Raw genomic sequence first — 26,264 nt, 5'->3', positions numbered from 1 at the left:
CCCCTCCCCAACTGTGCTCAGAAACACTGGTCCCCTCTAGGGACTGGGCCTGCACTTTTCCTTCTATCCTGAACCCCTATATCCTGACTAATATCCCAAGGCTTCACTCCCAGGTCCCCCAGGAGCCCCCCAGAGTTTTCAAACTATGTTCACGCAGGGACCCATCACAAACCCCAGCCTGGGGCAGCACTTATCCTCGCCAGCTACCGTTTGTTCATGTCCTACAGGAAAAATGAGTTTTGCTATTTTACAATCTCCCCTTTATGTTTTACCAAGTACAGCCTCCCCCATCCTCCCCAAGAGATCTCATTACCACTGGCTCTTTCAAAATGGAGTCCCTCTCTAGGAAGGAACTGAGGCTCCTAAGAAAAGATTCCATTTGATGCCCCAGACTGATAAACTGTTGAGTGAGTTCATGCCTGAAATGCTAGTCCCCATCCAGTGGGGGGGAAAAAACTGATATTTATTTTCCACCAGTGACAGCAGAGACAGTGATCACTGCCCTTGGCTACAGCCCCCACCAAGTGCCAGGCTTGGGGCTGGTCCCTGGAATAGTCTCTCTTCCATCTTCATCCCAACATCCTACAGATGAGGGCACTAAGTAAGGATCAGAGGGCTTGAGTAATTTGCTCAAGGTCATGCTGATTCAGTGCATCACAGAGACCGCTCAAGTGCGGTCATCTTTCATCCTTGTGAGGGCTAACCTGGACGGCATCTGCAAGAGAACTCTAAGCCACACTTATCAACCTGCCCCTGGGTGGTCGTCTTGAAATTGTAGGATTTCAAAAGACTTTGTCCTCTTCTTAGTGTAAGTAAGTGGGATACTTTTACAGAGTCCCCCTACACACACACACACACACTACTCACTACTTTCCTAAGAATCCTAGAAACAAGGCAAGGCAATATTGGCCTCCAATACCCATCTTTTACCACCTATGCTGTTTAAAAAGCAGTTAAATGGTGCCACCTCCTGGAAATTATGGATATTGCAAGAAATCAGAACAGGGACAAATGAAAGTGGCTTACATTCCTTCCCAGAAGGGCCAGAGCCTAGGGAAGCAAGCTGGAACCCGTCTTCCCCTGAGCCAGCTGGGTTACCAGGCACTACAGAAAAATAACCGTTCCTGGATCTGAGCAACATTAAAGAGAAGACCATATAAAAATCAGGAGCCAGGTGTGGTAGTGCATAATCCCAGCAAGTCCAAAGGCTGAATCAGAAGGATTCCAAGTTCAAGGCCAACCTCAGCAACTTAGCAAGACCCTGTTTCAAAAAGGGCTGGGAATGTAGCTCAGAGGCAGAGCACTCCTGAGTGAATGGGAGGGGGATATTATAAAGAAAGAAAGGATATGCAGAGAGTATTCAGAAGGAGGAAATCATAAATGCAAAGGCCCGGAGGTAGGAATGAGCTTTGTTCTGTGAAGGAGAGTAAGAACAGAAGGGGATGAAGGCAAGGTAATGAATAAATGATGTCCCCCATACTCCCACATCCCTCCTGGGGCTGGGGCTGGGCCTGCTTCCTAACTGCTTTCATTGCCTTTTTTCTGAAATAAACCCCCTGGCTCCTCAGGGTGTCAGAAGGATGAGGTGGCACCTGTGAGGTGCCTGGCACACAGTGGGTGCTCACAGAGGCACACCGCTTCCCCCCTCATGCCTAGAGGCCCACCTGAGAGTCCCGGCTCCTGGCCCTTCTTCTTAGATCTGGCCATAGACCCGGCCTTCTGTCCTCCCTGGGAGGTGGGGTGGCCTTCCTCTGACCCTGTCACCCCTGTTGACACAGAATAATGCATGACGAAGTGAGTGAGACAGAGAACATCCGGAAAAACCTGGCCATCGAGCGCATGATCATCGAAGGCTGTGAGATCCTCCTGGACACCAGCCAGACCTTCGTGAGACAAGGTGCAGTGAATGCACTCCCTTTTCCCCCACCACCCCCAATTGGCCCCACAGTGGGAGGGAGGTGACACTCGGGGACACTGCCACTTGGTTTGGCTGCCTTGTGCCCAAACCTGCCGCGGTGATTGCAGATGATGGAATCTCTACCTACAGGCGTGGGTATGGTTGGTTCTCACGGTTTCCTTCTCTCCCAAGGTAAACACGAGTCTGCCCAGATGGCCTTGGGTTTTCTGTTGTAAACACTGACATGTCCTTTGGGGGGATAAAGTATGAGACAGGGGATGAGGACAGAGACCGATCATCCCGTGAGTCACAAGTGTTCTCGGTGACCCAGAGGAGGTGGGTGCTGGCTCGGCCCCCATCCTTTCCTTACCATCCTCTGCGTCTGGGGAAGGCGGTGTCCACAGTGGGTCTCCTGGCAGAAGGGCTTCCCTCCCTGTGGCCCCAGCCTACCCCCCAGCAGGGTCAGGTGTGCAGCTTGCCCTGGCCCAGGGTTCTGACTTCCAGCTTGGGGACCTCAGAGCTGCAATACAGTTGAAGGTCATCTCATTCAACTTCCATGTTCGGTGGGAGACTCAGCTCCAGCTCGCATGCCCAGAGGGGACTGCTGCCTCCAGATGGGCCTCCAGAGCCCCGTCTACCCAGCCCAGAAACTCTGTCTGTGAAAAACTTACCAGAGCCTCCCGATGGCCCCATGCACCTGCTTCTGGCCCTGCTGTCCTTGGGATGGATCTGGTGTCCTTGGAATTTTGCTCCCAGGACCCACTGTAGCCCCTGTGCCCCTCCCCAGGCTCACTCTGCGACATGCTGAGCCTAGAGTCAAACTTGCCGGTCTCCTGGCCTCCCTGTCCTGTGCTGGGTGCTTTCTATGCAAGAAACACCCCACATGGTATCTATAGGCCTCTCTGAAGGAACCTCAGACTGGGTTTGTCTTGGAAGTGACCCAAAATGTGGCCCCTCCTGGAGTGGGCAGTGCCCTCACACATTGAGAATTTGCTCCATCACCCGAGCCAAAGCTCCCCACCCACACACAGTGGGGAGGACTGCAGACAGGACAGGCGGTCCAGCCAGCCCTTTCCCACGTGTGAGTCATGGAGCCAGCAGTGAGTGACCCCTACACTGTCCGGGTCAGGCCTCCATGGGGCTCTGGGGTTGCTCAGAGAACAAGCCAGCCCCTGCCTCCAGAAGCCCCCTGTGTAGAGTCAGAAAGAGACAGACGCGGGGAAGCAGCCCAGGCGGACACACTGAGGCGGGAGGCTGAGTGTGGCCAAGCATGTCCACGAGGGCTGTCCCCAGGCGACAGCTCAGGTGGAGCTTGAAGGAGAAGACAGAGGTCATGGTGTCACGGGAGTGAAGGCTTTCCAGGCCCAGGGCAGCATTTAGGGCAATGTGACCTAGAATAAAGTTTGTCACAGAGGTTGGAGACAATGACAAGAGGAACTGGGAGGCACGCCCTGGTCTGATCCCACCAGGGGCCTTGTGTGCCTGAATCCCAAGACCAGTGGGGAAGGAGGCCCGTGGAGCATGTGTGGCAGGGCGGGACCAGAAGAGGGACAGCAAATGGGTCTCTTCACAGCCACCTGCTCTGCCCAGTAATGGCTTCCTGGTGCACCTCATGAGGACTCGGCTCAGTCTGGGCTCTGCAGCTAAGTGCTGTGATTGGCGGGTGATGTCTGGTGGCTGGAGAGCGGCAGTGCCATGGAACCTGCCCTTCCCTGGGGCCGCAGCCAGCTCCCCACTGGTCCAGCCTCAGTCTCGCCTCATGGGTGGAGCCCTTCAGGGTTCCTTTGCTGCCAAGGCCCTGGCCCCCCGACTGGAAGTTCACGGGACCCTGCATAGTTTCTCTGGTGGCTCCCCCACCCCACCACACACCGAGGAGGGGCTGGAAGGAGAGTCCCCAGGCATTTGCTGCAGGAACTAGGATGGCCCTGTCCCACTGCTGCTGCTGCTGACACCCCAACCTTCAAACCAGGGCTGGGGGCTCACGGTCGTCCTGGGAGGGGGTTCAGGTTTTCTCCTCCATCCGCAGGTTCCCTCATCCAGGTGCCCATGTCGGAAAAGGGCAAGATCACGAGGGGACGCCTGGGGTCTCTGTCCCTAAAGAAAGAAGGCGAGCGACAGTGCTTCCTGTTCTCCAAGCATCTCATTATCTGCACCAGAGGCTCCGGAGGGAAACTGCACCTGACCAAGGTAAGGGAGATGCCACCTGCCCCAGGGCTGGAGGTCCACCGGTCACGCAGGCTCCACCCTGACCTCAGGGTTGGGACCGACCCCGATGGTGTCTGGGACCTGTGAGTACAAGAGCAGGCACATAGGGCCTGGCTCAACTGAGGGTTGGAATGAATAAACAGCGGGTTTTCCACCAAAGGAGTTGCGGGAAATAGAAAGTCGAGTATGAAAGACTCTCCTACAGAGGAGCCAGGTATGTGTATGTAGTTGTGTGTGTGAGTGTGTGCGCACGTGTGTATATGTGGGGTGTGTGTGTGTGTGTGTGTGCGCGGAGGACCACCCCTGGCTGAGGGCCAGAGCAGCACCCAGGGCCTTTCACTCATCTCTAACCAAAAGTTGCTCGGACAGACCCCCTCAAGTGCCCTTCTGAGCCACCCTCACCTCCATCACAGGAACACTGTCCTGGTGGCCCTTGGAGGCTGCTGACTGTGCTCCCACAGGACCTGCCCTCAGGACACACAGGACCTCATAGCACATGCTCAACTTCCTGATATATCCCTAAACATGCAGGGAAAGAAGCATCTCAGACCCCTCCTGCTTCCTCATAGACCCCAGGGCCTTTGTTCCTGCTGTTGACCCAGCTGCAAGGCCTTCTTTCTCCCCTGGCTGAACTCCTCATGTCACTCAAGGCCTGTTCAAATACCGCCTCTGCTGGAAGGCCTGTGGCTTGAGCAGAATCTACTGCTCCCCAATGTGGCATCTTGCTTGTCCTATTGTTCCAAATGCAAATTCAGGACCTAGCTCCCAGCTCTGTCACAGGTGTAACCCTAAAAAAGTCATTGCCCCAGTCTGCACTTTGTCAAACAGGGACAACTGTCCTCACAGAGGCATTGTGCAGAGGACTTAGCAGTAAGCCAATGGTGTCCACAAATTTGCCCTCTTGATTATGAAGCACAAGTTCTAGAAAGCTACCTTTTCTCCCAACACCATGTCCATCCTCATGGAAGCAGATTGGATTTTGCATCTGAACATGCTGAAGCCTGGAAAGGGCCAGAAGGTGCCTTTAATTAAGGCAGAGCATTGGGGAAACCGTTCTTCCGGACCCTGGATGCCTGGCCCGTAACCTCCTGTTGAGCTATTAGATCAGGCCTGGGCTTCGGGGAATACACTACTTCTGTTAACATGTCAACAAATTAGTTGGTTGGCTGCACAAGGGGAAATTAATTTACAAATATTGAATACTCCAGTTCCAACCAAATTGTGTACCAAGGAAAGCATTCATTATGTATTAGCTCTGGAGCTTCTAATCCAGAGCTCTCTGTCCAGGCCAGGGGTCTGCTCCCCAGCAGCCAGAGTCCGAACGGGCAGGTTACGCTGGAGACCTGGAAGCAGCTTCCTGCTCAGAGAGTCTGAAAGCACATGTTTTTACATTGGTTAATTTTGTTTTATTTGAGGGTTTTTCTTTTGGTTTGTTCGTAGTTTTGAAAGTTAGTTAGCATACTAGTAAGAACACAAAATTGAAGCACTGACCAGTCCCAGCATTGCTCTATCCTAGTGGGACCTCAGAGAAATCAGGTGACTTCACTGAGCCTCAGTTTCCATATCTGCATAATGGGTATGAAAATACCTACTTTCCAGGAATGCCCTGAGGATTAAGTTGAGGGAGTCCCAATGCCTGGTACACAATAAGTGCTCAATATGTATCCACCATTGTCACTCTTAATTGTATAATAATGAACTTGTAATGATGATAATAATAGCAAGCCCTACATAATGATTACTGCAGGCCAGGTACTATCCCAGATTCTTTATGTGTATTTAACTCCTAGAAGAGATGCTGAAGCAGACACTGTCACTTTCCCCAATCTGTTGATAAAGGAAGTAGACAGAATCTCTGTGGCAGAGCTAGGATTTGAACCCAAGCAGTTTGCCGGCAAATTCTGTGTTTAGTCACTTATGCCAGATGGCCTCCAACAGCCAAGAGCTGAAATTGAAATCACTGCTCTTTAAATCATGCAGGTAGAAACAGGACACCTTAAGTCCATTCTGAAGGGAGCAGGTCACAAATCTGCAAACTACTATAAGAATTGTTTGGGCCTCAAGTAGGAGAATGTTAGAGCTTGTGGGGCCTCCAAGATGACCAAGCTCAATGACCTCACTGGCAAGGTTAAGGCCCAGCAAGTCTGGGAGCCTCCCAAGACCACCAAAGAGCTGAACAAGAAGCAGATCCCACGGCCTGGACGTCCCCTGTACCCTCTGCAGTGCCCCTCTGCAGTGCCCCTCTGCCTCCCAGGGGGCTCCCTGCCTACAAGCATCTGAGACATCAATTAGCCACATGGCCAGCTCTCTGTTATGGTCCGTTATTGTGTTATTTATCTGCTGCTGTGTAACAAGTTATTCCCAGTGGAATAGCTGGAGGTCAGGAAAATCTGTGAGTCAGGAAGTCATGTGTGACTTACCCTGGTGGTCTCGGCTCAGGGTCCCTAATGGGTTTGCAAACAAGACTTCTTCTGGGCCACAGGGCTCTGACGGCTTCACTGGGCCAGAGACCATCTCATCATTCCGAGATGATGCATCCCTGGGGCTCAAGGGACCTCGTGCACCTCCCCCCATGACATGACAGTTGCCTGCGGAACAGGTGACAGCGAGACAGCGAGCAGCAGGCTGCAGACTCCAAGTAGCACACCATTGCTTCTGCTTTATTTTTTTAATTAGATGCAAATCACTAAGTTCAGTCCACACGCAGGAGGAAGGCCATCCACCTTTGCTTTCAGAAGGCAGGAGTGTCAATCTGTGGACATGCTTGCGACCACCACAGGCTCTGTCGCACTCCCCACAATATCAAGGGCTCTCACATCCAGGAGTGCTCACACACTCAAAGATGGGAGGCATTTTAGGAGTCTTCCTAATAATTAGAAATGAGTAACTGATGTTGGGTTGGGATCAATTCCCCGAGGCTCTCTCTGGACCCCATCACTAATGGACCAGGTGATTTGTGCAAGACCAGTCTGAATTCACTTCCTCGTCTGGTAACATGAGGGTTTGACTTCGAACAGGGGGTCTTAAACTTCTCTAGATATAGGAACTCTAAGGTGATGCTCAGAGATGCTGTAGGGGCAAAAGGAGGCCTAGCAGGACAGACGTTGGCCCCTCTGCCCACAGCCCGACCTCAGCCTTCATCTGGAGAAGGCCTCTCTGAGTCAATCTCCTGTCGTCTACTTTATTAGGCTTTATATATAAAGTCCTTTGACTTCCAAGGCCGGGCATGGTGGCGAACACCTATAATCCAGCAGCTCCAGAGGCTGAAGCAGGAGGATCTCAAGTTCAAAGCCAGCCTCAGCAACTTAGTGAGACCCTGTATCTAAAAAAAAATTAAAAATTAAAAAGCTGGGAATGTGGCTCAGTGGTTAAGCAACCTCTGGGTTCAATCTCTAGAACCAAAAACAAAATCCTTTGATTTCCAGAACAAAATTTCCTCTTGGCATATAATACATACCCATGTGTATGTGTATCCCTGGACCCTCTCTGTAAAGCCCCTTCCAACACTAACATGCTAGGAGGACTCTTGAGCTAGCATATCCACCCTGGTCCAAGTGGAAACTGCTGCTTTTTTTCAGAATGGAGTCATATCCCTCATCGACTGCACCTTAATGGAGGACCCAGAAAGCACAGAGGAGGAAGGTGAGTGTGCAAATTGCTTGTGCCTATGCATGCTCACACAGACACACACATCACCCAGGAGGGTCACAGCCCAGCACTGGCTTTGGTTGAGAGGAAGAGCAGATGCTCAAGTGTGGAAGCCCCTTGCCTGGATGCAGAGGGGCCAGGGTCTGGGTCTTCCTGAACCAACTCCCAAATTTTATCCTCATTTTCCTTCTTTACTGGCCCCAGCCAACACTCAGAGACACTAGTGGATGCCCTGCCCTGGGAGGACACCAGCAGGACTTGCAATCTTTGCTCTTCCCCACACTGGACTCCTCAGGGAGGGCCTGAGTCTGCATCCCAATCTCGCACAGCATGGGCTTGGGCTTGGACTTGGTGGTTGCTCCATGTGCCCTTGACTTGCACTCATGCAGGACACATCATGCCACACTCCACTGAGGGCCAAACCCAGTGGCTCCCCAAGGAAAATGTATGTGACTTACCTGGAGCACTCTGACCAGCACAAGCTTCTCTGATGTCAGCCACCTCTGGTGCACAGGAAAGCCCCGACTTGAGTGGAACTGTGAGGCCCTGAAACTGTTTTCCTCCCTGGGCTTTGGAAAGGGCCCTGAGCATCTCCCACCTGCCACACACAGACACCCCACCTCTCAGCGAAGCCAGCATGGTCCCCCAAGTCACCACACAGGTCAAGATCCCCAAGCTCCCCTGTGCCCAGCAAGAAGTCCTAAAACTCTTGAGTGTCAGAACTGGAAGGGACAGGGCCTCAGAGACCTGGATCCCAGTCCTGTTGTACAGGAGGACTCCTGACGCCTCTCTGATGGAGGGGGAAGGTGTCACTCCAGGGTCACAAGGCAGTACGCAGCAGAACAGCCCAGGACTGAAGCAGACATTCCACAACATCCTATCCCCTTCAGTACATACCCAATTAATGTAGCCACATTGAAAAAAAAAAATCCATACTCTGGCCTTGGTCTTCCCAGTAAACAGCTTTCGAGAGTTCAAGGAAATTTTCAGGTTAAGAGCAGTAATAAAAATACCTAGGATTTACTCTTGCACTGGGGAGCTTTAAACTGAACTAAACAACCAGCCCAGTGCATAAAAATTTAAGACATCCAAGTTCCCTGCTGGCCCAAATAACGCCTTGGGGTAGCAGGTCCCCGGCTGTGAGAGCATCTTTAGCCCCAGTTTTGGCCCTGCTGAAGGCATGGCTAAACCCTTGCTCAGGATCTCAGCTCCCTGTTGGTGCAGTGAGGGCCAAGGGCAAACTCCAGAAGTCTGGCTCTGAATCCAGAACATTCCTGAATGCTTGGAAGTCACTTCTGCACTCCAGGTCATCAAAAAATCTAAAAGTAGCAGCCATTGTCTGGGTGCCCTAATCCAGAGCCCCCACTGATGGGTAAGGTAGGGACCAGCAAAACTCCCAAGGGGCCCACACCCACTCTGCCAATTTCATGTTTTGCAACGGGAAGCCAAAGGATCTGGCCAAGACGTAGACCACTTGGATTTTAAGATCGGAGTAGAGCCAAAGGATTCCCCGCCCTTCACGGTCATCCTCGTGGCCTCATCCAGACAGGAGAAGGCAGCATGGACCAGTGACATCAGCCAGGTAAGCATGTCCCCTATTCCTGAGAGCAAGTAATCTCTAAATGACCAACCTGGTTGGGGACCTGGGACAAAGAGGGATGATAGCTACATTGTTCTGCTAGAAAAGACCCAAGTCCGCCAGGTCCACACAGCCCCAGCCAAGGCTGAGCTCAGCTAGTGCACCCTTTTGCATAGTCCTCTGGGCCACCAGCCATGTGTAGTCTGAGGACCCCTTGCATCTGAGTCACCTGGCAAGGTGATTTTAGAAACTTCAAATCCTGGGCTCTTCTTCACCCCTCTCAAGACCTAGTGGATGGCCCGGGATCTACATCTTTATACACCCCAAGAAAAGTCTGGGCACCACCAGCCAAGGATGTTAGATGCAACAGATTTTGAAGAGAGAGCCTTGCTGGGGTCCCTGCAGGCAGCCTCCTGAGATCAAACCCAGCATCAGCCGTGCAAAGGAAAGATTTGGCTTTGTCCTTTGTCCACTGCAAGTATCAGGGTCATTCACCCTATTTGGAGCATTAACCAGGAAGCACAGGCTTCCCCAGGTATAATCAGCAGACCCACAGGCCTGTGGGCATTGAAAGTACAGGGAGCAGGGATTCTGAGTATGGAAAGAGACTGTCAGCAGTGCTGGGATTCAGCCTCCAAAAACACCAGGGTAGCCCATCCCTGCAGCCGGCTCCCAGTGCACTTGCCTGTGGCTGTCCCCTCTACAGAGCCTGTGGCTGTCCCCTCTGCAGAGCAGGATGGGTATTTTAAGAGAGCAGCTGATAGCAGAATAGGAGGCAAGACTGGTGTTTCCTCCATAAGGAGACAAACCTAGAGGAGTGTGACCTCCTATAGGTCAGGGGTTTAGGGACCCTCAAAGGGCAGAGTCTTCACTGTACCAAGTGAGCTTCCCTCGCTCTCTAGCTTCTCTTTGCTGCCCACTTCCAGGCTTCCCTGACCACCCACTCCAGCCTGCCTTCTCTCAGTTCCAGAAGAGCAAGGCACGTTGGTATAATGCATGGCATCTGTCTGTTTTTTCTAGTTTTCCTGTGGGTCTTCAAAGGTCCCAGCATGCCCTGGAGAAAACTGGGAACCCCAAGCTGAGCCCTTTCCCATCTCCAGGGAGCTGGAACTGTCAGAGGCTCAGGCTGCCCTCCCAGAGGATGCTCACAGGTCCTCGGCTCTCCTGGCAATGTCACGGATGCCAATGATTGTGGGTCCCCTAGCCCTTTCCCCTGGGGAGCAGCATTGGCCATTTCCCTAGGCCCTCCAGCTCCTCTGAGTCTGCCGCACTAAGGAAAGTCTCAGTGGCAGGTGGGGAAGTTGGACTAGAAACACAAATGTCAGAAACCTCCCTATGTGAGGTACAGCCTTTGGGGAACTGACCTTGACCAGGGAGCCTGATCTGGAGACATCCTACCAGCCTCTCTGACTGCCACATCCCAGTGACCTTGACACCCACCCCCACTCATACACTCCAGAAGATTCTGTGATGAGCCTGAGCCAAGGAGAAACCCTGTCATGGCAGAAATGTGAAGTCCTGGAGCAGGGAACATTCAGGAAATGTGTCTCTTAGTTTTGTTTGTGTGAGTAGTTTTTATTCAAAGCAATACTTAGATTTTGAATTTTTTTGGAGGCTGCGTAAAATATGCAATCACAGGTTCCCCTGCTGCAAGCGCCCCCCATGTATGGATGTGAGATGTGGAAAACTGTCCACAGCATCAGAGCACTGGCACTGGGTAGGCAGGTAGAGGGCAGAGCACAGAGCTCTCCTGCAGGGGATGCGAAGGCCAAGCTGCATAGGCCTCCCAGAAGAGAGAGCCCAGATCATGGTAGAGCTGATCTTGCCCTTGACACTGGACCTCAGAGGTAGGCAACAGGGTTGTCAGTGTCATGTGCCTCTATTTTGCAAACAATCCAGTGAGGTAGGAGTCGTTGTCCCCATTTTGAAGTTAGGGAATCTAAAACTCAAGAAGGTCGGGTAATCCCCCAAGGTCATTCAGATAGAGTTGACCTCCAACCTAAATCCAAGGAAGGCTTTTTTCATCAAGACCACCCTGTCCTTGCCTGGACAATGACTTTGAAGCTTGAGGACCCCATGTCAGGCTGGGGTGTATGAACCCTCAGTGGGCAGAGCCCTCGGTGGGCCTAGATCCTGGAAGGGACTAAGGTTCTGACCCTGGGGTCCCCTCTGTTTCCAGTGTGTGGATAACATCCGGTGCAATGGACTCATGATGAACGCCTTTGAAGAAAACTCCAAGGTCACTGTGCCGCAGATGATCAAGTAAGTGCCCTTAACCTGTTTTCACCAGGCTGTGTCCCAGAGATTGTGCACCATGCGGGGACAGCCAGGACCCTGGTATGGGCCAGCCCCCGGGGCTCAAAAGATGCTGGGTTTATTTTACACACTCTTATAAATAACTATTTTTCTTCTCCTAATTACAAAATAAATACAAGGAACATTTTAAAACCATTTCACACACACTGCCCCTGTTTGAGCAACCTCGAGGACAAAGGGCCTAGGATTCTGCTGGACACAGCTCTCCAGACCTTGAGCCCTCCATATGCAGCCTCCCTCACCTGCACCAGGCACAATTCTCCTCCAGTGATTTGCACACTGAACGTCCACCCTCCTTCCTGTTTCCACCCTGCAGCCCACTGGCTCCATCCCAACCTGTGAGCCCCCAGCCTGCCGATGTTCATTCAGCCCATGCACATCAGGTCCCAGCTCCCACCTGTGTCTGTAACCACAGTCTCTGTGCTGCTCCAAGTGCATGTGCCAAGGAACAGTACACAACAGTATTAGCGTCCAAAATGCCACACCTCCTTCATGCACACCACCATCAACCCAAGGGCAGATCTGACAAAGCCAGCGCTTGATGGACTGACCAACTGCCAGCCAGCGGCCACCCAGGCAGTACCATGTCCTAGTAGGAGATATCCTTTAAAGGGCCAGTGAGCTCAGAGCTGACATCTACTTGTTACCTCCTGTGTGCCAGGTACTGTTCTAGGTCCTTCAGTCAGTTCACCTATTACATTCTTGAGAAATTTTGTATGGTAGATCTTATTATTTTCCTTTTACAGGTTAAAAAACAGAGGCCCTAAGCAAACTGAAGGGCAGCCTCAGAAACTTAGTGAGGCCCTAAGAAACTTAGTGAGACCTGTCTAAAAATTAAAAAAAATTAAAAGGGCTGGGGATATAGCTTAGTGGTAAGCACCCCTGGCTTCAATTCCTGGTACAAAAAAAAAAAAAAGGTAAACATGATTACAAAGATTCGAAATGTCCAGAAAATGAAAAAAAATATATTGCTCAAAAGGGTCATTGTTTGCTGGGTACAATGATATATGCCTATGGTTACAGATACAGCTACTCAGTACTCAGAGGTTGAAGCAGGAGGATCACATGTTCAGCAACTTAGGGAGACTCTGTCTCAAAATGGGGAGGATGAGGTTCAGTGGTAGAGCAGCCTGGATTCCATCCCCAGTTCCAAAAACAAACAAACAAACAACAAAACATTCCTTGAATAGTAGATGGATCCCACCATTAAAATGTGTGTGCTGTGGTTCAGCCACCAGAGGGCGCTGCATGTTGCAGCAGCTTTTGGGATTGCTGGTTCCCACCACCCCAGTAGAGGTGGCTGACCTTAGAGGTTTAGAACCTGCTCCACCCTCAGTCCCCAGGGCTATGGTTGACTGCACTAAACACTTGTCCCCGTGTCCTGGCAGCCTGAGAAGAAAGAGATTTGCTGCTAACAGATCCAATTGCAAAGTCCCAGAAAAGGATTCAAATTGGTGTCGCCTGGGTCAGATTCTGACCTCAAGCAGTGATCCCTTTGTCCAGGATGAAAGACTTTTTGTTTTGTTTTGTTTTGTTTTGTTTTGTTTTAATTAGTTACACATGACAGTACAATGACCTTGACATATCATACATTTGGAATCAGATGGGATATAATTTCTCATTTTTCTGAGTATACAGGTTGCAGAATCACATTGGTCATGCATCCACATATATACACACAGTAATAATAATGTCTGTTTCATTTTACTATCCTTCCTATCTCCCCCACCCCTCCCCTCCCCTCCCATCACTTCTCTCTGTCTAATCTAGGGTAACACTATTCTTTTTTTTCCTCACATCTTCATACACGTATTTCGTATAACAAGGAGGGTCTCCTTCCACCATCCATGCAATTCCCTTTCTCCCTCCCTTTCCCTCCCACCCCTCTTCCCTATGTAGAGGTAATCTTCATCTCCTGCTCTTCCTGTCTTCCCCATTTTGACTCAGGATGAAAGACTTTGATAGATCCAACCCAGCATGTCTGACCAACCTGGAAGGTTTCACTTTCGGTCAAAGACCAGAAGTCCAGCTGATCCACTGCTGGCTAAAGATTTCTTCTAATAAACAGGCAGCCAAGGTAGATCAAGGACAGGATAATCTTCCCCTGTAAAGGCTAAGTAGGTAGAAGAGACATAAAAGCTGAGCATGCACCCACCTTGATACAGGAGCTGGAAGTTCATAATGATCACCCATTGAAAAGCCAGCTTCACCTTATTGACCCTTTGGAACCAAGAGGCAACAGGTGTCAGCAAGGATATGGCTGATTTTATATTGAAGGCTCCCTAGACCAGCCCAGCTGAGAAGTACCCTTCACAAAGTTTTGTGATTGCTTCTACCAGGTGCACTAAAAGCATTATTTCCTGTGACCCCATGTTTATGCCCTTTGTTTAAGGCTCCTAGACCACAAAAGGAGTGCATATTTGTATTTCAAACTAACTGTGAGGGCAAGTATTACATTCTCAAGGGAGCACTGTGTTCCCCAGAGCCCAGCCAAATCAAAAAGACTTGCTATCTCCATTTTCAGGTGGGTGGGTTTTTTCCTAGACCACCCTTCTCGGAGGATGCGGCCCTTCAAGGGTCCGTCTTTACATGGTGGTCTCGTCCAACCCTCCCACTCCCGAAGGCCAGGCCTTGTCTCCTGCTCCTGTGAAAACCCAAGACACTGGTTCCCAAGATCTGCAGACACCCTCCAGACAGCAAAAGTGGCAGCTAGTTTCCAAATTGCTCCTTGTTTTGAGTCCCTGGGAATTTCTCTTATTATACTTTTTTCCCTTCTAATTGTTTTAATTGAGATTTAATTCACATAACATAAAATTTACCATTTTAAAGTGTATAATTTAGTGGATTACAGTCATCACCACAATCTAAACACAGAATACTTCCACCAACCCAATAGAAAATCCTGTACTTAGTAGCAATCACCTCCAAAGCCACCCTCCCTTGTTCCCTGGCAACTTTCAATCTTCTTTCTGTGTCTATAGATTTTCCCCATTTTGGACATCGCCTATAAAGGGAGTCGTAGGACACGTGATCTTGTGTCTGGCTTCTTTGGTTTGGCCTGATGTTTTTGAGGCTCATCGTGTGTGTCAGTGCTTCATTCCCTTTTATGGCTGAGTAGTGTCCCACCCCTGTGGATGTAACAGGGCACTGGTCCACTCCTCAGCTGGTGGCTGCTCGGGATATTTCCATCTCCAGGCTATAATAGACAATGCTGCTATGAATATTCATGCACACATTTTTCAGTGAACAGACTTCCTGTGTGTCTCAAGAATTTGGTGGCACATTTTTTTCCCATGTGTTTGTCATCTTTTTCCAGTACTGCTAGGTTTATGCTGAAGGTGTTTAGGATCCTGGGGAAAGGACCCTCCTTCAGTGCCATGCTTCTAAAGCATCCCTTGCTCTCCTAGTAAGACCATCCCTGGCTGGGACCATGGGGACAGAGATGGGCTTGCCAGCTGGTGGGCCCAGACAACCTCAGACCCATGTCACCTCTTCCTCCCTCTTCAGATCCGACGCCTCCTTATATTGCGATGACGTTGACATTCGCTTCAGTAAAACCATGAACTCCTGCAAAGTGCTGCAGATCCGGTACGCCAGCGTGGAGCGGCTGCTGGAGCGCCTGACGGACCTGCGCTTCCTGAGCATCGACTTCCTCAACACCTTCCTGCACTCCTACCGAGTCTTCACCACGGCCGTCGTGGTCCTGGACAAGCTCATCACCATCTACAAGAAACCCATCAGTGCCATCCCTGCCAGGTGGGCACAGGTTCCCTCCTCCTACTGGACCCTCAGAACCTGAGGCCTGGAGGGAAACTAAACTCTGCTCCAGGGGTGCCCAGGAGGTCCCTGGAGGAGAAGGCATCCCATCAGCCTGGATGCTGGGACATACCCAGCTCATGAACCACAAGGACAGTATGCATCTGTATTCCTTTTTTTTCTTCTTCTTCTTTTTTTTAATGCTGAGGATTGAACCCAGAGGTGCTTTACCACTGACCCACATCCCCAGCACTTTTTTTTATATTTTATTTGAGACAGAGTCTCACTAAGTTGCTTACAGCCTTGCTAAATAGCTGATGCTGACCTCAAACTTGCAATACTCCTGCCTCAGCCTCCCGAGTCTCTGGAAGTACAGGTGTGGGCCACTGTGCCCAGCACATATTTGTATTTCAAAACCACTGTGAGGGTTAAGAATATGTTCTCAAGGGAGCTTTGGGTCCTCCCCTCCCAAGGCCAGGGAGGGCTGGCATGCAGGACACCTCCACTCTGCCCTGAGTGGGGGAGTCTGAGGGATACACATTGTTCTCTCCTCCCTGTTCTCAGTTCAGTCCCCTACTGGGAAACCTAGGGCCCCACCCCTCTAGGAAAAGAAGAAAGAAAGGGAGGGAGGGAAGGAGGAAGGAAGAAAAGAACGGAACACAGGTTACAGCTGCTCTGCTTAGACCTTATCCTGAGAGGCCACCTTTCCTATCTATGTCACTGTAGCTCAGCTCTTCCCCTGGGTTGGCTGGGTCCTGAAAGGCCAGGACACTCCCTGGGGCCCCTAGAAGTCTGTAGCTGAGTGGGAACTTGAATCCAGGTCTCTGGTCTCAGGATTGCTGGGTGGCCCCCCAACTTCCCACCCATCCCCCAACCCAGATTCACATGTGAGACCCCTTACTTGCCATGGTGGGGACACTGGGTTTAGAGTTGGAGGCCTCAGGGAGTCATTTTCTGTCTCTGAGCCTCAGCTTTCTCATGCATGAAGCACCCATCAGGGCCACTGTAAGGATATGGTCAGAGTGTGCAGGTGAGGCCCTGGGTGGGATGGAGGGAAGTTTTGCAGAAACCAGCAGGTCAACAACCATGAGCATCTCAGGTCAGATACTGCTGCTAACCCAAGGGAGGCAGAGGAGCAAGCAGCAGGTACACCCAACCCGGCCATGAACCCCCACATCCACCATGTGAACCATCACATCCATAGACACTCGGCAACAAGCCCTTAAATCACACAGTCCATACTCAGAGGATCAGCTCCAGGTCTCAGAGATCCTGAGAGCAAGAGAGCCCCTGTTGTCAGCCACCTCCTGAGCCCTGCTGGAGATGGGGAGCAAGCCCGATGACCAGGTCAAATGACCACTGACTACCATATCCTTCCCTGTCCTCCTGCAGGTCCCTGGAGCTCCTGTTTGCCAGTGGCCAGAACAACAAGCTCCTGTATGGGGAACCTCCCAAGTCCCCACGTGCCACCCGCAAGTTCTCCTCCCCACCACCCCTGACCATCAGCACTTCGTCACCCAGCCGCCGGCGGAAGCTCTCCCTGAACATTCCCATCATCACGGGCGGCAAGGCCCTGGACCTGGCTGCACTCAGCTGCAGCTCCAATGGCTACACCAGCATGTACTCGGCCATGTCACCCTTCAGCAAGGCCACGCTAGACACCAACAAGCTCTATGTGTCCAGCAGCTTCGCCAACAAGATTCCAGATGAGGGTGATACAACCCCTGAGAAGCCTGAAGACCCCTCAGCTCTCAGCAAGCAGAGTGAGTGGTGTGTGGGTGCAGCAGTGTTGGCTTTGGGGCACACAGGAGTGGAGCAGCGTGGAGGGCCCATCCAGCTGGGGCGTGGTGCAGGGTGTGGGTGGTGCAGGGTGTGGGCAGTGCAGGTAGGTAGCACATGTGGGGGCCCAGCCTGCCAGGGAGTGGCCAGAGTTCACAGGGCCTCAGCCCACTTGAGGTGTCAGCTCCCATCGCCCTGCCTGACAGCAGCATCCCGCACCCCAGGTTCATCCATGTCTGCAGTAGACACGTCCGGGCCAGGCCTCCTTCAGGGCCCAGGCCTCCTTCAGGGCCCAGGAGAGAAAAGGTCATCAGAACTAGCTCCTGCCCACTGCCATTCACAGTCTGGCTGCAGAACCAGACCAGACACTGAAAGGTGGACACGCGTGACATGTGTTGTGTTAGAGAGCTGCTCAGGGGCACTGGGGACGGAGTGGAGACAGCATCAGGGAAGCAGAGAAGACTCCATGGAGGACCTACTAGATCTAGATCTTCACCAGGAGGAAGGCAGAACCTTCTAGACAAAGAGGATGGAATGTGAAAGACTGAGGCACTTGGAAAGGCATTGTGTGTTCAGGGAACAGCTTGAAGCTTGCACACCTGGCACACCCAGAACACTGCATGTGGGGGCAGTGGCCAGAGAGGATTCGAAGGCAGGCCAGTGCCTCCCTATTCTAGAGCTTCTCCTGACCATTCTAGAAGGATCAGGTTTGATTCTGTTGTAGATCAGACGATCAGGCCACATCCTGAGGAACCATTCAACACAGACTTGATGAACATGTGATCGCCCAGCAACACATACACACACACACACACACACACACACATATGCGCACCCAACCCTGGACTGGCCAGAAGCACTAGGCTTTGAGAAGGATGATCTCTCTCCTTCTAGTTGAGAAGAAGGAAGGCAGAGGTTACCCCCAGCAGAGGGCAAAACTGGTGAGGGGTAATACATTTCTTGTGGCACATACTACAAATGGGTGATGTGAGTGACTCTCACAGCTGAAAGTTGGTAAGTAAGGTAAGAGCCTACTACAGAGCCCCAAATGCCATCTCATGGTGCAGCATACAGGATCCTCAGAGGGACAGCAGCAGGAGCACTGTCCTCTTTCTGTGTTAGGGATCAAACCCAGGGTCTCATGCATGCTGTCTCGGCAAGCCCACCAGGCTTCTTCTCAGCTAGTGATCCAGGGGCTCTCAAACCTAATTGTGTGCCTTTGTGCCTATGCACACCCAGACACGTGTGTGTGTGTGTGTGTGTGTGTGTGTGTGTGTGTGTATTCTTTTCTAAAGAGAATAACTGTGCGTTTTGTTGAGTTCTCAAAAAGTCCAAGTGTAACTGCACTCACTTTCTAGGAGGGGACACTGAGGCCCAGAGTAGTTAAGAATTTTTGACCAAGAACTCACCATGCCATAGTTACGTTTTGTTTTGTTTTGTTTGTTGTTGTTGTTTTTAATTTTTTTTTTTTTTTAGTTTTTTAGGTGGACACAATATCTTTATTTTATTTTTATGTGGTGCTGAGGATCGAACCTAGTGCCTCACACATGCCAGGCGAGCGCGCTACCACTTGAGCCACACCCCCAGCCCCATAATTAAGTTTTAATACAATTCACCTGCTTTTCCAAAGTATATAGACAGTGAATCTCCCAAGATTGCCCAAACCAGAAGGACAACAAGTTCCTATAAAACAGGACTATCCTGGGCAAATCAGAGCAGATGTTCACCCTAAGATACTAAACCAGAGAGAAAAACCTTGCTACTCAAAGCGTGGTCCATGGGCCAGCCAAATGGGTATCACCTGGAGCTTGTTAGAACTACAGACTCTCAGGCCTCACAGGGGACCTGAATCAGAAGCCAATGTTCTACCAAGATTCCTGGGTGTATCCATTAAAGTGTGAGAAGCACCACGGAGCAAACTCCATCCTGGAGATTGACAGTGCCCATTGGCACATGAAAGGTTCTGGCAAAGGCTTTGGCAAATAAAGCTGTTAAACTTTCTTCGTCCAGAATGGCCCACACCTGCTCTACTTCGATAACAGGATTTTCAAATTGATAGATAACTGAGAGAGTATTTCTTTCTTTTCTCCCAGGCTCAGAAGTCTCTGTGAAAGAAGAGTCAGATGTTGATCAAAACCAGAGTGATGATGGTGATACTGAGACATCGCCAACTAAATCTCCAACAACACCAAAATCAGTCAAAAGCAAAAATTCTTCAGGTACAGCTGACCAGCACAAAATTACAAATAGATTCCCAAGTGGGGAGAGGGCAGCAGGTCAAGTTGAAGCAAGTGGGTGTCATCCTTGGGTTTTTTGAGTAACTCTTGAGGGCAGTGACTATTCTGATGTTTCATAACCCCCCGGGGGGCTGTGGGTGGTGGAGCATTGGCTGGGTAGATCCTGCTCTTCAACTCAGTGAAGTCACCCCTAATTCAGGCGAAACTGCATTTAACCAGCCAACACAGGGGCAGGAAGGCTCCCCGTGTCAGGCTCACTCAGGGGAGATCAGAGGCACTTCCTAGGGCCCTGGCTATCAGGACTTGTGACAGGCCCTCTCCTCTTCTCTACAGTCTTGTAGAAAGGCCAGGTTATTCCTGTTTTTCAAATAAGGAAAAAAGTCTCTGAACGGTGGTGATGTTGCTCACCCGACATCTCAGACTCACAATCTTGAAGGGTCACTGAGGAGCCCTCCTGGTCTCTGGTTCTCGTAAATCACCTGCCCACACCCAAGAGGGCTCTGAGACACCAGAGGTGGGGAGAGGACAGCCGCTCTTGCCTGGCACTGCCCTCTCCAAGCCCCCACTCCCACATGCAAGGGGCAGCAGGGATCCCAAACTCGATGGCTATCCAAAAACTCCCTGGGCTCACTGCAGCTGGGTGCAGCTTCTCACATACACAGACACGTCTCATGCAAGGCCAGTTCTCAGAAATAAGTCTGAATCTTTAAATCACTTGCTCCCCACAGCTTAAGAACTGCTACTTCGTCCCAAGTATGGATTACTTTTATAGACTTACAAGATAAAACTAAAAGTTTCTGGAGTCACTTTCTACTACAATTACTATAAAAGTGAATAATGATAATAATAAGTATTATTATTATTATCATCATCATCATCAAGGATGTTCCATGGTATTTATATGGCTTTTCACCTATACAAAGTACTTTCATCTATGTTATCTCCTTTAATCTTAGCATCCACTTTGGAAACAGGTGTTATCCCTATTACCTAGAGGTGATTACTGAGTCTCAGGGAGGTTAAGTAACTTAACCAAGATCACACAGCTAGTGAATAGTTGGGAACAATTTCAACCCAGGTGGATGGACTCCAGTTGCAATATTCTCCCCATGGCACTGTGCCCATGAGCCCATCAGTATGAACTGTTAGATGTCAGACATTGGACAAACTGTGTCACTTCCCTGGACAATGAAAGGGCAAGAAAACTCATGGTGTTGTCCTCAAGCTGGACTGGGCACAGCTGGGCCTGAAAAGCAATGGGTTTGGGAGCCACAGAGTGATGGAAGAGGTGGGTGGAAGCAATAGGGTGGCAGGGCCTTCCCACCCTGGCACAGCCCTGGGGAGATCAAAGCATGACCCTTCCCAGAGACTTTAGCTGGAGAAGAGACCCCACACACACTGCCCTCCACTAGCTGACCAAGCCTGGTCCATGAAGACAGAGCTGCCTGCTCATGGTGCTAGTCCAGCCTCAGATGCCTAGGGTGCCACCTGAAGGGCTGACCACCAGGGACACTGAGGACTGGTTCCCTCCTCTCCACAGAGTTCCCGCTCTTTTCCTACAACAACGGAGTGGTGGTGACCTCCTGTCGCGAACTGGACAATAACCGCAGCGCCCTCTCAGCAGCCTCTGCCTTTGCCATAGCAACCGCAGGAGCCAACGAGGGCACCCCAAACAAGGAGAAGTACCGCAGGATGTCCTTAGCCAGCGCAGGTACGTGGGGCGGTCTCTGCTCACACATCCCCCCCCCCCAGGTCAGCCCCTCTGTGGCCTGAAGCCGAGATGTTGGCCACAGTCAGTGTTTCCCATGGGACGCCGTGAGTCCTGCTAACAGCACCCCTTCCAAGAACCCTGCTTCAACTCACGGCTCTCACTGGCTGGATGCCACACTTCCCACATCATGATTTTGACTTTAGCCCCCCTTCCTCTTATGGGGATGCTGAAGCAATGCCCCCCACCCTGCCCCACACCAGCTGGGCCTCTGCACACCCCACCCCTGGAGCCATGGCCACTGCACACCCAGGGCACAGCCTGATCTTCACTCTTCCTTCTCAGCCTCTATCCAAGGGGATAATATCTTAGCCACCTGCCTGGCAAGCCCCAAGGAGGGTGGCCTTATCTCCTGCATCCCAGCACCCACCCAGACACTACCCCCTACCACACTGCAGACTGTTGCCACCCATCCCATTTTCTTCCTGCAGCATCCACCAGAGCAGGGAGCTCCTTCTTCCCCACCCAGCCCACTTTGCAACTGGCAAATTTCCACTCGGCAAAGCCCACAGGAGCCTCTGCCCCCACCCTCCTACCACCCACTTCCTCAGCAGTGGCCCCATAGTAGGGACCCCCGAGAGCCCTGGTGTCTGAGTGGACCTGTTAGGGGAGGCCACCAGAAACATCCAGCAGCCCCTGAAAGACGAAGAGTTCTGGCAGAGGCTGTGTCCACTAACAACTCTTGGCACCTGTCTTAAGGGTCAGAACCTAGTTGTTGAGTATTTGATGGTCCCTACTGTCCCTCTCACCTGGCAGCTATGAGCAGCAGCCCAGATTATCCAGATCTGGGAGTTGAATCCAGACTAGAGCAAGCTGTTTCTCATCTTCCTGTATCCTCTCTCTTTTCTGCCACTCATGCTACCAGGGTTTCCCCCTGACCAGAGGAACGGGGACAAGGAGTTTGTGATCCGCAGAGCAGCCACCAATCGAGTCCTGAATGTGCTCCGCCACTGGGTCTCCAAGCACTCTCAGGTGAGTGGGAGTCCTCCTGGGCGGTGCAGGAGACCTGCAGGGATGGCTCCAGGAGCCAGCTGCTCCCAGGGTGACTGCTGGCTGAATGAGCGGATGGCCAGCAGGGCAGCAGGAGGGAGGAAGCCCAAGTGCCACGCTCATATTACCAGAGGACCCACACAGTCCCCTAGGAGGGAATCAGGGACTTTCAAGAATACAAGGAGCCTCTGTCTGTCCACTTCCATCCTCCCAGAGGAACAAGTAGGCTTCTGCGTCCCTGGCCTGGGGTCCGTAGCCTTGCCCCAGTGCCCTATACCTATAGCTAAGAATCCCACAGCCCCACTTGACCCTGCCACCAAGTCAACGGAAAGGTAATGATGTAAGGCAGCCCCTGGCAGAACAGAAGCCATGATTCTCCTGCTAGCCTGGGCCCAGCCCACTGCAGGACAGCTTGAAAACTGTTGCCAAGCCACCCGTCCCCTCTTCCTGAAGGACTTTGAGACCAACGACGAGCTCAAATGCAAGGTGATTGGCTTCCTGGAGGAGGTCATGCATGACCCAGAGCTCCTGACTCAGGAGCGGAAGGCTGCAGCCAACATCATCAGGTAAGGACAGCCACCAGCTCAGGACGCCTGCTGGGACAGGGACCCTCACCTCTGCCCTCATACAGGCTGCCCAGAGGCCAGGGAGGTGAGGAGGGTCCTTCTCAGGCAAAAGGATGGCCCCAGGAAGGTATGTCAGGATAGAAATGAGCCCCAGGTCACCTGAGAGCCATGCAGCCTCCCTTCAGCATCCCAACTTGGGAGTGGGTGGTCCATGTGTCCATCCCTCCCTTTTCCCTTCCCCCACCAGACCTTGATTTCCTTGAGGCAAGAACCATGCCCACTTCTCCAAGTGTGTCCATGGCTAACACCTGTGTGGCCTGTGCCATCCAGTGTGGTAAACACCAGCTACATGTGGCTATTTAAACCTCAGTTAATTAAAGTTGAATAAAATTAAAATTCATTTCCACAGTCATATTGCTTCACACACAGCTAGTGACCCCAGTCTAGACCCAGCAGACACAGCACACGCCCCTCATTGTAGAGAGTGCCGTTGAACAGTGCTGGTAAGACCCAGGGAATTGACTGCAGTTAAATTATTGTCCCCAATCCTGTGCTTGCTCCTGCTCCCCAGGCAGCCTCCCCTGGTGCAAGCCAGGGCCCAGGCAGCCCCCTCATCAGAGCTGGCTGAGCCAGTGACTTGCAAATGACCGGGCAGGTTTCTTCTCTGAACTTCATTTTTCTCCTCTGTTAAGTGGGTGAAGGATACCTGCTTGGAGGGCTGGGGTGGAGCTGGAGTGCAGTTCCGAAGGTTGCTCAGGGGATGTCAGGCACAGCCCCCCTCCCTCCCCACCTGCTGCTCTCACTGCTCTGACTTTGTTGTCCTCTCTCAGCCCAGCCAAGCCCAGCCCAGCCCAGGTGACAGCTCAGACCTCTCCTCCTGACATTACCAAACCTTCCCCTTGCCTAACCTGAGGCCCCAGCTTCCAGCCAGTCACTCCTGCAGGTTCACAGTCCTTGAATGTCCTTAGGCTTCCCTCATCTTCAGTACCTACCTCCCTGCCCATGCCCATGCACACACACATGCACACCTGCACGTAGTCAGCTCCAGGCCTTCGAAGTCTCCCTCACAGTCCTCCCTAGGAAGTATGCTGTGGCCCTGATCACACTGACCAAAGCCGTCTGAGACCTGGCTCTGAACACTTTCGTCTCTGGGTGCAGTGGCAGGCTTGGGGTGGAGCAGCCCTGGGTGAACAGCCAGCCCTCAGTGCTCTGACCACGGGTCCTCAGGTGAAACAGTTCTCAGAGCAGTTGTTTCTGGTACACACATGCTGGTGCCTGCTGTGAGGGCTGACACCCAGGCAGAGTGCCACTCCCTCCAGCCTGGCCCTGAAGACCCCCAGCTGCTCCCACACACATACACCCCAGGCCTGGCTCTTAGCCTGTCCCCAGCCTCTATCCCTCTGGCCCACCATTGCTTTCACAGAATGTGGCTCCGAGTCCTGTCACAAGGCACTTTGACCTGACTTTGAGGGCCCCCCTCACTTCCCACCACCACCTGGTACCCACTCTGCTCAGCTCAGTCATCTACCTCTGTCCTCACTTCCCCCCAGTACAGTCCCCCTCTGGCCCCTGGACCACCATGCTGCTACCTCTCATCCTGTGCACCCCTCTCTGGTCAAGACCAGACTAGAGGGGCACCCCATCTGGAAGGCCCCCTGTACTCCTCCTGCCTGCTCTGGTCCTTCAAGCCTAGAGCTCCTTTCCCTCGTGCCTCATCTCCTTCCATGTGCATGAAGGAACACCTGCTGTATACTGGCCAGAGCCACAGGAATGAATCAGACACAGCCTGACCTCAAGGGCCCCCTGCCCAGGTCTCTCAGTGGCCAGTATGCAGCAGTACACAGGGAGTCCCAGGAGGAGACCTCACCCAGCCAGGAGGGTCAGGACCATCAGGAAGAGGGCAGTGAAGAAGAAAAGGGAAAGGGACTCCTGGAAAAGGGCATGAACAGGAGGAAAGCCTCGAGGCAGCTGCAGGGCATTCTGTCTGGCTGGGGTGGGGCTGCCTGGGAGGAGAACTGGGGGCTCAGCTGCCTTCTCCTCCCCAGGACTCTGACCCAGGAGGACCCAGGTGACAACCAGATCACACTGGAGGAGATCACACAGATGGTGAGCAGGGTCAACCTCCCCTCACTCACCAAGGCAGCCCCCTTTTGGTCCTCCCTGCCCCTGACCACCCAACCAGGCATGGCCACCCATGTATCCATTTCCTGTGGCTGATGTAACAACAAGCCACAAACTGGGTGACTTAGAACCCTGGTTCCTGTACCTCTGATCCTCTCCTGTCTCACAATCCTCCTCCTGATTCCTAGAACTGACTGTTCCCACCTGGGGTACACATGGGGATCACCCATGGAGCAGCAGCACCCTGCCCATACCCTGCCCATACTCTGTCCTGGGGCAGCACTGCAGGGCTGGTGCCCCACCCCCATCCACATGTGCCCTTCAGGCAAGGAAGTTGGTTCCCCCAGACCCCACTTCTTCCACACTGACCCTCTGAGGTCAGAATGCTGGGTCAGCCCTCCCCAGTGCCTACCAATGGAGCAGACGCAATGGCTCCTTGAGAGGCAGGCTGGAACATTTGCCGAGAGAGAGAGAGAGAGAGAGAGAGAGAGAGAGAGAGAGAGAGAGAGAGAGAGAGAGAGAGAGCGAGAGCCCTTGTTCCTTCGTGAATAGCCTAAGGCTCTTTCAGAACTGAGCCTTCAAACATCCCAGCACCTGGCTGGGGCAGATTCAGACTTCCAGAGAGGAGAGAGGCTTCACCCCAGGAGGTTCCTCACAAGCCTGATGAAATGTGGCCCAGGCCCTTGGCTCTGACCTCTGCTTCCAGGGTCACCCTTCTTCTTAGGCCACACCTGAAGGAAGCAGAAGGCCACCTGCCCCCTTTTGACCAGTATACCTTCTCCTGACTCAAAGCCTGGTGCAGGCCTCTGTGCTGCTCAGTACCGTGGGCATACCCCAGCCTGACCTCTTGGACTCACCCCAGTGGGGCCTCCTGGATTCACCCTTGGACTTGACTATACAATCATCCTTGGCCCAGCCCCTGGCCACCAGTGTTGTTCTCTCTGGAGTGAATATGGCTGAACTTTCTGCCTGTATTAATGCATTCACCTGCTTCAGAGACTGAAGGTCCCCTCCCTGTGAACACACAGGGGAAAGACCCCATGCAGTGTCCTTGCCCTGCAACAGGGCAACACAGAGCCCTTGTTGCCTTCGTTCCCTCAGCCTCCCTGAGAACTCTCATCCCCGAAGACATGGGGTTCCCCACACCTGTGTTCCTGCAGCTGGGAACTCTGGCAGGAAGCATCCATGGCACCCCCCCACTCCCACCCCCTGCCCAACATGCACACACAGGCTGTTTTCCTGCACCATTCCTGCTCCATCCACATGGTGGGCACCCTGCACCTGAAGTCAGGGTCTGTGTGTTCAGGTCTGTGTATCTCCATTGTCTAACCCCGGCCTGGCGATGCAGACCTCAGTGTTTGGAGAAGAAATGGGAGTAATGGAGGGAGGAAGACACTGAGTC

General features: G+C 52.2%; 1 protein-coding gene across 5 annotated transcripts in view; it reads left to right on the top strand.

Moving 5' to 3' along the window:
- The window catches only part of Rasgrf1 (Ras protein specific guanine nucleotide releasing factor 1), a 103,503-nt gene that overhangs the window by 55,051 nt on the left and 22,188 nt on the right, over window positions 1-26,264 (top strand). For 3 of the 5 annotated variants that reach the window (XM_026400540.2, XM_026400539.2, XM_026400538.2), the window contains 12 exons: window positions 1,779-1,897; window positions 3,924-4,084; window positions 7,681-7,744; window positions 9,196-9,332; window positions 11,509-11,591; window positions 15,153-15,401; window positions 16,794-17,164; window positions 19,274-19,399; window positions 20,958-21,128; window positions 22,051-22,157; window positions 22,629-22,741; window positions 24,787-24,847. In XM_026400540.2, the coding sequence (XP_026256325.1) occupies window positions 1,779-1,897; window positions 3,924-4,084; window positions 7,681-7,744; window positions 9,196-9,332; window positions 11,509-11,591; window positions 15,153-15,401; window positions 16,794-17,164; window positions 19,274-19,399; window positions 20,958-21,128; window positions 22,051-22,157; window positions 22,629-22,741; window positions 24,787-24,847 (1,762 nt within the window). Of the gene's footprint in view, window positions 1-1,778; window positions 1,898-3,923; window positions 4,085-7,680; window positions 7,745-9,195; window positions 9,333-11,508; window positions 11,592-15,113; window positions 15,406-16,788; window positions 17,165-19,273; window positions 19,400-20,957; window positions 21,129-22,050; window positions 22,158-22,628; window positions 22,742-24,786; window positions 24,848-26,264 lie in introns of all 5 variants that reach the window. The other 2 variants (XM_026400541.2, XM_026400537.2) reach the window with 2 other exon arrangements.

This window comes from Urocitellus parryii, chromosome 6 (assembly GCF_045843805.1).
Source record: "Urocitellus parryii isolate mUroPar1 chromosome 6, mUroPar1.hap1, whole genome shotgun sequence".
Taxonomy (NCBI): Eukaryota; Metazoa; Chordata; class Mammalia; order Rodentia; family Sciuridae; genus Urocitellus; species Urocitellus parryii.
This window is presented reverse-complemented; position numbering and strand designations above follow the sequence as displayed.